The sequence below is a fragment of the Patagioenas fasciata genome, chromosome 1 (genome assembly GCF_037038585.1).
Source record: "Patagioenas fasciata isolate bPatFas1 chromosome 1, bPatFas1.hap1, whole genome shotgun sequence".
In the NCBI taxonomy this organism is placed as follows: domain Eukaryota; kingdom Metazoa; phylum Chordata; class Aves; order Columbiformes; family Columbidae; genus Patagioenas; species Patagioenas fasciata.
In genome coordinates this window covers 130,495,318-130,505,553 of record NC_092520.1, presented here as the reverse complement: position 1 = coordinate 130,505,553, position 10,236 = coordinate 130,495,318, and the positions used below count along the sequence as shown (strand labels likewise).

At 46.1% G+C, this 10,236-nt stretch overlaps 1 protein-coding gene across 1 annotated transcript; it reads left to right on the top strand.

Annotated features, from left to right (window-relative positions):
* Positions 1 to 7,777: 7,777 nt before the first annotated feature.
* On the top strand, positions 7,778 to 10,236 carry AICDA (activation induced cytidine deaminase). The gene is made up of 5 exons (XM_071798144.1): positions 7,778 to 7,788; positions 8,978 to 9,125; positions 9,296 to 9,566; positions 9,770 to 9,885; positions 10,183 to 10,236. The coding sequence occupies exons 1-5, from the start codon at positions 7,778 to 7,780 to the stop codon at positions 10,234 to 10,236; spliced, it is 600 nt and encodes a 199-aa protein (XP_071654245.1).

Here is a 10,236-nt window from a genome sequence, read left to right as displayed (position 1 = left end):
ACTAGGGAGCAGAGGTTAGTGGTGGCATCCCACAAACCTTCCAGATGTAGCCTGTGCTAAGTGCACAGAGGCTGCTCTGAACTTTGCGGGGAGGAAGACAAGAACTAGCAAGGCGATCTTGAATCTTCTGAAAACACATACTTTGTTGACAGGAAAACTTTGTAAGATGCAAGAACAATGCTCAGGAGGATCTCCAGCCAAGGAAAGCTTGTACAACTGCAGGGAACTCTTAACACATGATTGCAAGCCAAGGAATGTGCAACATGCTGCTCCTTAGTGAGCTTCCAAGCACCTCTGTCCCAGCCTCTCCAGCAAAGGACTTCTCTAAAGACAACAGGGAGATTAAAATCAGGATTTACCACCCAGGCCCCAGGTGCAAGCTCTTTTTGCACTGAATAGCATGAGCTATTGCACCTGCACAAACAGGAGCTAATAACAGGCAACTTTGGTCTGTGAAAGCATAACCACAGCTACAAGATGAGTCTCATTGTGAAAAACTGCGGTGCAAAACTGAGTTTCTCCCCGTGACTAGCAGATGATTGCAGAGATATGGAGCCAGTGACTTCTATTAAGCAGGGTGAAGATGTGGTTGGGAGCAGGGCCTAGGGTTCCCAGGCCAGACGCCTGAGGTGTAGAAGAGAGTAACACTGGAATACAGCTTCCAGCTCCCTGTGCAAAAACTGGGTGTTCTCCAGATCCGTACAGCACTGAATCAGAAGCCAGGTCAGATGGGCAGGGTGCACTGGAGGTCTGAGGTGCATGCACTGCTGTGGGAAGCAGCAAGGTGCAACCAGCCCTGGTGGGTACTTTCCCACCCCCAGCTCTCAGCAGCTTTGATTGCAGACTCTGTTTTTTGACTGTAAATGAGATAAGCTGACAACCATGTCACAGCCTCAAGATAGAGAAGACACTTGAGGACATTTAGTGCATGCATTTGGAACTTGGTCACATTTCTTACCTGCATTCATGGTGAGGAAGACATTCACCAAATCTTAAACTCCTCAACTGAACCCAGACCCTTTTCATCCCTTCCTGCTGGTGATTCCAGCAGGTGTCAGTCACTGGTAACAAGGGATAGAACTGCTGCTGCCTAAAAACATGGTGGGGGGAATTAATATAGGCAGGGAGAGAAAAAATTGTGGGGTCACAGAGGCAGGACTAAGGGTCATTAGTTCCTATAAGGAGCCCAAGGCTGGGCCAGTAGAGAACTGCAGGGCAAGAATGAAAGGAGCTCACAGGACTGTGGTTGAAGAATGTGTACTCAATTCAACAGTTTCACCCTAATTTGCCTTATCCCCCAGCACCAAAACAAGCTCAACAGTAGAACAAAAATAAACCATGAGTCAATCTCCAGGTAAATGTTTTGCAGTGCAAGCCTGGAAAGCCAAACTACTAGTAAAATGCATCATAACGCATAATCTTAGTGTACACCCAGCAGCCAGTTGCTCTCAATTCTGCATCAGTGGCATCACCTACAATCCTGCAGCATGCAGCAGTGCACAGGGTGGGGGTCCAGGTTTCATAAACCCACCCCCCCAGTGGCACCCCCACACATCCTAAACTCCTGCCTTTTTTCCCTCCCACTTCCTTCTCATGACCTTGGATCCCTGCTCTTATCTAATATAGGTTCAGCCTCAGCGACACTTACCCCACAGTGCTTTAGATTTGCATTTGCAACCCCTGCCTCTCCTGGTGATGTACAACCCAGGCAGACCTCACACACATCCTCACAGCTTTCATATATCTCCATGGTGCCAAACATTCCACACCGTGAAAGGCAATGCTGTGCCTTGCCACTGCTGAAATCTTCTCCCCATGCATGGCATCCACAGCTGTATCACAATATGAGTTGGCAGCTCTAGGGACAAGGCCCTTTTCTCCATGTCCTAGACAGCAAGCTGCCTCTACGTCTAGTGCGGACTTTGTTTACACCTAGGACTGGAGGAATGAGAAGGATCTGCCTGGCAGAGATGCCTGAGCAAGCCTATTACCTATGTGTTGAGTCTGTTTAAAATAGGGTGATAAATCTTCGTGGAATGAACACAGAATATAATATAACATGCTTATAATAAAACAATGCTTTAGTATGTGCTTATTCTTAATATATTATTTTATTAAATAAGCATAATACGTTATATGTGCTTATAATAAATCAACACATCAGCTTATTTATTTGCCTGTGTCTAACTGCAAGGAGCTTTACCATCCCCCTGCTTGAGGTGTCTGTGCAAGCCAGTGTCCATGGTGCATCAGCACTTGTTGAGCAGAGAAAGTTTTACCGCTTGAGGTTTTTGCTTGAGGCAAGTGGAAGCAGGTGTCTGCATTTTTTTGTGTTCAGCATAAGAAACAACCAAATGGTAATGCTGGTGCTTGTTTCAAAATGTGATTTCTGAGCAAAGTGTGAATGGAAAAAATAAATATGTATTTATATCTGTACACACCAACACATGGCTTCCTGTTGACTAAACAAGCAACACCTCCTCTGCTTTGGGGCTAGGTAATTACTTTTAATTATTCACCACACTTTTGCTGTTTGATTTCTTAGCAGTTTTCTTTCTGAATCTTTAGTATGTTCCTCCTCCACCTTTAAACCTGACTACTACTCTTCAGCCTGCTGTTATTTATCTGTTTTTCTCACTTCTAGACAGAGAATAGAACCCCTAGCACAAGTAATCTGAAGGCATGTTAGAACACCCCTCTGTGATCTTGATAAGCTGGAGCAGTCTCTTGCTAGACAACACTCCAAACACATGAGAACAGAGACACTTTCTAGCCTTCCCTTCTAGTCTTTAATTGGCCACAAACAGAGATGGAATAATCTTCCGTAAAACTGTCTTTTTCTCCCACCCCCAGTCCCTTCTCCAAATAAGTTTGCATCAAGCAGAGAGGAAGGAAAACCAGAGTGGCCAGCATCTCTCCTTGTGTATTAGCTCCTAGCCACAGTAGTCTCACCATGTGTTAAAGATTTGCCAACTTACAGCACAGCCAGGGAGGAAGCTGGACTAGCACCTAGATCACAGATCAGCAACTTTTCCATGGTTTTCCAAACTATTTTTTTTAGCAGAGCAGCGATTACACTTGTTAATGAGCAAGATCTTGCCTTGGCAAGAGGCTGCAGCTCCCACTTCAGGCAGAACTGCGTAGGAGCTGAAGGTCTCTCTCAAAGTGTCGCCCTGGACTTGCTATGAGATACTAAAAACACATCCACATCAACAAGTTTATGCTCTGGGGATTACAGCTAGAATTGCTGCCACTGACTTTGTGCACTCACACCTGCAGTATGAAGTTGCCGGTCTAAACGAAGGGCATTAGAAATCCTATGTTAGTATTTAGGTTAGAGAGCCCTGCCGAAGACTGACATAAATATAGTTCACCTTTTCATTTGCTCATTCTTTCTTTTTCATCTCTGTGGAGAGCAAAGGGGTTCTCAACAGTTAAGGAAAATAGACGATGTCTTAAACATCAAAGAAGGAATTCCACTTACAGGCAGGACCAGAGAAAGGATCTAGTTAAATGCTTTATGACACCTGACATGTTAAACCTTTTAGAAAATCATTACCCAAAATTTAATTAATAGGAGATACCAGGCTGACCATTAAGATATTTATTGACTGTTTTCAGAGCAGAAAATGTTGTGTTAAACTTTCTCCAGGGTTTTGACTATGGAAATTAGGAGTCAGAACAAGAATAAAGCTGAAGCTACCTTTATTTATCTGATGTAACACAAAGAGTTGTGGTATATAAGAAGCAGATTTCCTGGGGTGTGTTGCATTATTTTTTCCTTTTCTTATTTTTAACGTCCTGTGTAACAAACATCCTCCTTGTGTAATTAAAATAAAAAACTAGTATGAAAGAGGGATAAAATGACTCTTGGTCTGTCTGAGGAGGTTTGTCACAAGGTGTTGCTAGGGGAAAGGTTGAAAGAAGACAGCTGTTTCATTAGCAGGAGTGTCTTTTTTAACTCTGTTAAGTAGGATAGGACAGGACTGCAGGCTTTTCTAACTTGGGTCAAACACCAGGAGCCAGATCCTCGAAGGGGACAATTGCCACAACTCTTGAAGCCAATGTAACTTCCAAAACGTGGTTTTGTTGTGTGTGTGCCCTTCCCAGACATTTCCTCAAGGAGCAGGACAGCCCAGCCCTGGACTTTCCAGGAGTGCTTCTCCTTTCCCTGAATTGTGCCACAACAGCCGCTCACAAAGACAAGGGCTATCAAAATGCTAGGCTAGAGAATTGCCTACTCTGTTCTGGCAACTCATCTCTCCTTTTCATGTTTTTGCATATACTGGTTTCACACAGTCTTAGCATGCTGAATGTCAGTAAGATAAATAAGGAAAGCAAGTGAAGCAGAGAAAAAATGAAGAACTACCCTAGCATGAGGTAAACAAAAGCCCTGTTTCTCGGACGTAGCACTGACCATGCCCCACCTGAGGCAGAAAAGCAGCAGAATATCCCCTGGCTGCCTCCTCCACACCCTGCCTGACCGAACATGCTGCCCTATCCCTTAGCTGTCGTTCAGTCCTGCTGAGGGGATGGGTGCGCAGGTAGGATCTGCAGGGCTGTGGTGGAGCAGCGGCTGGGCGACAGAGCGTGATGTTGGCAGAGCAAAGCGTGTGCATCCTGAGCATGAACCCGGGCATGACATCACCGTACAACCACACGCCTGCCAGGTGCAGCCATCAGATGGAGAGTCCCGACAACCACTCTGCTGCTGGCAGATCTCAGTGCTGATGCCACATGGAACAGCAGGATCAGGCCCTGAGTCGTTCCCCACAGGTCCTCTGCATACAGCTTTGCAATGCAGGTTTGCTACCACTCCTGGTGTGTGGACATGGCTCAGGTGCCCATGGCCATGTTCAGGTGCTGAAGTGGGGCCAGGTGCTCCTCATCACACCCCAGGCTGTCTCCAGAGCTGCGTCCCTCTCAGTCTGCTCTTGGGCCTTGGTGTTGCCCCATGCTGTTAAGTAGCTACTGGGCCTTTCAGGAGGATGTGGAGGAGGGAGGAAGCCTGCCAAGTTTGGTGTTCCCTGAGCTCCTTCCAACTGTATGGCTGCGGGGCACTGTGCAGAGCTCCCTCTGCAGTGGGACAGGGCAGGGTCACCACCTTCACTGCACAGCTGCATGGCCCAAGGCCCGGAGGGGTAGTGTGGTTTTGCCCACATTCACATTAGTGGTATGCAAGGTCGCAGGCCCTCCTCTAACCACTAGACAATGCTTCCTGCCTCGTTATGTTATTGATATTAATTCAGAATAATTTTGCAGGTGGAGAGGGCCCAATAGGGAGTGCAGCAGGGGGAGGTGACCAATGACTGCTGAGCATCTTTCAGAACCGATGCCCCTTTGCATCTCAACCCTTTGCTCTTCAGCTTCTGCAGCTCCAGAGACCTTTCTAACTCCTCCCTCAACCACACCCCGATGAAATCTGGCAAGGGGTAGACAGGAGTGAATGGGGAGGGAACTCGCGGGGAATCCACATTTCTGTACATCAAGTCAGAGGGCTGCAGAGACGGAGCCTGCAAGACAACCTCCCTGCAATACCACCACCTGACAGAGACCGTGGCAACCATGGACAGGTAAAATGAGTGCCTCCAGTTTCTTGCTCATATAAGAAATGAGGGTCTTTCTCTTAGAATTAACCTGCTCCCTGTTTGGTGCTCACGGTCCCTTTCCCCATCTGACTCAGTGATCTAACTCCCTGCCTCGACTGGCTCTCCTATCTTGCATCTCTGCATCTCAGTCATTCTTTCTCTTTGACTGTCTGTCATACCGTACTCTTTTCCCTTTCTGTCATTTCTCTTTCTCGTGACTATTCTCTGTTCCTTTTCATTATTTTTCTTTTCTAGAAACAAAAGAAGATAATAGAAAGACAAACATTCAAATGCTATCTGCCGCTTAAACACCTTGATCCCTGCCCTCTCTTCTCTCCTTATCCACCTGTTCTTTTTCTTGCACCAGATTTCATTTGCGCTGGTAAGCATAGACTGTTCCAGCACTCGATTCCTCTATTTGCACCGCAATTGCGCTGTGAGATAATTATCACTAATCACTCTCCACAATTGCATATCATTCACACACCCAAGGACCTTCACTCTGATTTGAGGACTGACTTCACAAATCTTTATTTGAGGAGAAGGTCCCTGTTCAATCTGCTTCTTCTGTGCCCACATAGAATCACAGCTTCTGTGTCCTTGCTGCTTTCCCTTCAACTATCCTATAGCTATAGGAGTTGCACATGTATCCAGCACTTGGTACTTAACTGCAAATCTGCTCAGTTGCTCCATGCAACATCTGTTCATTCATTCTTCTTCTTGTACCAGTCACATTCCTAAATTCTCCTTAGCAAAAAAAAACCTTGGGATGGTTAGCTCCAGATAGAAGGGAAAACATGAACTGATGTTAATGAACAATTCCAGTTGAACAAATGGCTTTTGTGATTCAAAATTGTCTTCACTTTGTTCTGACACTGAAAAATAACCCAAGTGATCATAATTCGATTTTTCTGGGTTTGAGGGTCATTTCTGGTTCTTCACTCTTATTTGCATCCACATGCTGTTTCACAGGGCAAAAGTACTGAATAAATCAAAATGGGAAGAAGTGAGAAAAGGGAAAGTTAGAAGAAGAATCAGAAGCAATTTGAAAGCAAATATTTTTTTTTCCAAAACTTAAAAAAAAAAAAAAAGAGAGAGAAAATGGAAATCCTGTTTTCCCTAAACTATTTTGTGTGTTGAAAAGCATTTTTCCGTTGATGAAACATCAATGCAATTGTCAACGTTTTTCACCTGTCTTATATGGTTCTTCAACAAGTGATTGCATTTTTCACAATTCCTCTCTGTTTTCTGCTGTTGTGGCACACTCCAGGTAAAAGCTTTGCAACCCTCTGGCCTATCATACCTGCTCATTTCCCTTGTGATTGTCTGTGCTATATCCTCTGAAGATCTGTCACACATGGCAGGGGTGTTGCCTCACCAGCACCTCTGCTACAGGACACAGTCTTCCCCACTTCCCTTCAGTAACACACGTCTAAGAAGGAGAAGCCTGAGATGAACCACTGGTTGACAGTTTTGCGAGGGAACCAACATGTGTGTGTGTGTGCGTATTTGTGTGTGTGTGTATTAGGAAATATATACATGTTCATACGTGTTTGTACAAAGACAGGGAAACAGGATAAATCTAAGGTGGTGGGAAGTGGGGCAGCTTTAAGTGTGAGAAATAAACCAAAACTGATGATGAAGAACACACAGTGCAAGAGAGAAAAGTGAACAGGGGAAACACACACACAATGTGAACTGCCAGGGAAAGGGGTGATGAAATGCAATAGGATCATTTTCTGCCCTACTTCCGACACAACCTGCAAGCCCAGCAGAGAGTGCTTACAGGACAGACCTCCAAGAAATTCCTGAGGCTGTTGTTGGGCTGAATAAAATGTTTAGTAGGGATGCTTCGCTCTCTGAGCATGTGCAGGACTCTACAGTGCTTTGTCTACTCTATGGATGTTCTCCTAGAAGACATGCCACAACTCCCACGTGATCTACTTCTCTAGGAGCAAGTCTGTATAAAGAGCGGCATAACTGAGTATGTGTGTTCTTGCTCTTTCAGTGTGAACAGGACAGGTATTTTTGCACTGCAGGCTGAGGGTGACATGGCAGAAAAGAGGATGTGTGCAGGTGGCCTGCCTATCTGTGGGGCAATCAGGATAGCAAGGGTGTATGAGGGAAGAAAGTACCTCTCTGGCAACATAGTTTGAGGTGCAAGAGGGAGTGCTACAGGAAAGCGAAGCATGCGCACTAGGTAACAAAAGCAAGAGAGTGTGTGTGACTATATGAATGAGCACCTGTGGTGCGATTGCCATGTGTTTGGGTGCACAAATGATAGAAGCTCCTGGAGAGGCAGAGGGGATACCACTGCTAGCTGGAGCTGAAGTGCTATGCAGTGCTCAGGCTTTATGGTGATGTTGGCAAACAGATGAAGGATATTTGTTCAAGAAGCTTTTACTTGCTTAGACTCTCAGATTTAAATTGGATTTAAATTCCTAACAAATTCAAATTCCCCTTTCCTAGACTTCACTGGAGATCGTCCAAAAAATCCAGCTCAGTGTCACTTAAACTGACTGCCATCTCCCTGCTGAATATCAGTTTATCAGAGGGAAAAGATGACAAAGGACAGGATTATTTTTAACCCATTAATTTTTGCTTTACATTGCTGTGGGGGAGGTGAGCATCTCACCTCGATGAACACAGCTGTTCTCAACTGCCTGTGTATCTCCACTTGGCAGTGAGACTGTTAGATACAGCTCATGACTACATCATCTTTTCTGTGCTCCTGCTGCCTCTCACCAGCAGGATCCTTGGGCAGGGGAGCAGTCCATTCTATTCTCACTGTTTGTCTAATGTGCGAATTTTACTTGTGTCTGGAGATGTGTCAGCATGTCTACCCCATTATGTATTCTGTAAGCTAGCGTATGGCACCTTATCCAAGCTCCTAGCCCTGCACACTTTCAACCATGCTCTTCCTCTGAGCAATTCTAGGAAGAATCTTTGTCCAGTCTTCTATAAAAGGCTCTAATTTGATCCATCCCTTGCCCCTTTTCAGGGTCTCATACAGCAAAAGTAATATTTCTTGACTGAAATCCAGGTCCTCTTATCTTCCCAGGTCTTCTGAGATGCCTTCATCCTTCTCCCTCCTTGGTGTCTAACTTTTGGATATTTCCAGATATTTTCACACTCTACCCAGCCATAGTTGCTGTTTGACTGATCACTACTGATTCACTTACTGTTTCCACTCACAAGGTCACCTGCTTCATCCCCACAGTCACGTCTGCACCCTTTCCCTAACACATTGCATGCAAATTACTGATGCTCTTCTTGTTCTGAGAGGCCTGGACAAGAGGAGGGTATTTTTGGTGCTGAGCCCTCAACAAAGACATGGCCAACTGCTGGCTCCAGGGTGGAGCTAATATCTCTCTTGTTTCCTCCTGCAGTCTGCTGATGAAAAGGAAACTCTTCCTTTACAATTTCAAGAACCTGCGCTGGGCCAAGGGCCGACGTGAAACCTATCTCTGCTATGTTGTGAAGCGCCGTGACAGTGCTACATCATGTTCCCTGGACTTTGGATATCTACGCAATAAGGTTTGGGAAACACCTCGACATCCTGGTCTTATATCCGTGCTGAGGTGTATGCAGCTCCAGGTTCCCTGGAGTAGCAGGGAAAGGAGGGCTGTTCACACTTCCCTCCCCAACCGTCTTACACCCTGCTCACTCCCCACCTCACGCCTTGCACCTCTCCCTCTTTCCCAAAGATGGGCTGTCACGTGGAAGTGCTCTTCCTGCGCTACATCTCAGCCTGGGACCTGGACCCAGGCCGCTGCTACCGTATCACCTGGTTCACCTCCTGGAGCCCCTGTTATGACTGCGCCCGACACGTGGCCGACTTCCTGCGAGCCTACCCCAACCTGACCCTCCGCATCTTCACGGCACGCCTCTACTTCTGTGAGGACCGCAAGGCAGAGCCTGAGGGGCTGAGGCGCCTGCACAGGGCAGGGGCCCAAATTGCCATCATGACATTCAAAGGTGAGATGTGCAGGTGAGAAAGAAATGATGGAGAGCTGGGGCGGAAGGGAAGCGGTTAGGAGGACCCAGGAGGATAGGAGAAGCTAGGATGAGGAACCAGAGAAGATGATGGCAGGATGTGATGTTTTAGTGATCTTAGGAGAGGTCAATGTCCTCTCTGGGACAGCCTTGAGCACTCTTTAAGTCCCCTGTGCCTTATATAGATTACTTCTACTGCTGGAACACATTTGTGGAAAACAGGGAAAAGACATTCGAAGCCTGGGAAGGGCTGCATGAAAACTCTGTACACCTGTCCAGGAAACTTCGACGGATCCTTCTGGTGAGGCCAAATTCTCCTTCTTCTTTCAGTGTCTCTTCCCTTCAGCTTCTTCATCTCTTCCTCCCTGTAGTTTTCTCTGCTCTTGCTGCCCATCTCTACCATCTGACATTTCATTCATTCCTGTGTCTTCACATTCTATGTGCTTCATTCCTCTCTCCCACAACTTCCTCTATATCCTCTCCTCATTCTTCTCCTCTTCTCTTCCTTCACCCCATCTCCTGCCATTCCTTCCTTCTTCCCCATAAGGAACCTATGCTCACTTGACAACTGACCTGCCATTTATATTTTGCCCTGCAGCCACTGTACGAAGTAGATGATTTACGAGATGCCTTTAAAACTCTGGGACTTTGA

Coding starts and splice junctions, on each gene's coding strand:
- AICDA (XM_071798144.1), top strand. Junction 9,567..9,769: donor TGCCATCATGACATTCAAAG/GTGAGATGTGCA, acceptor TGCCTTATATAG/ATTACTTCTACTGCTGGAAC. Junction 9,886..10,182: donor AACTTCGACGGATCCTTCTG/GTGAGGCCAAAT, acceptor TTTGCCCTGCAG/CCACTGTACGAAGTAGATGA.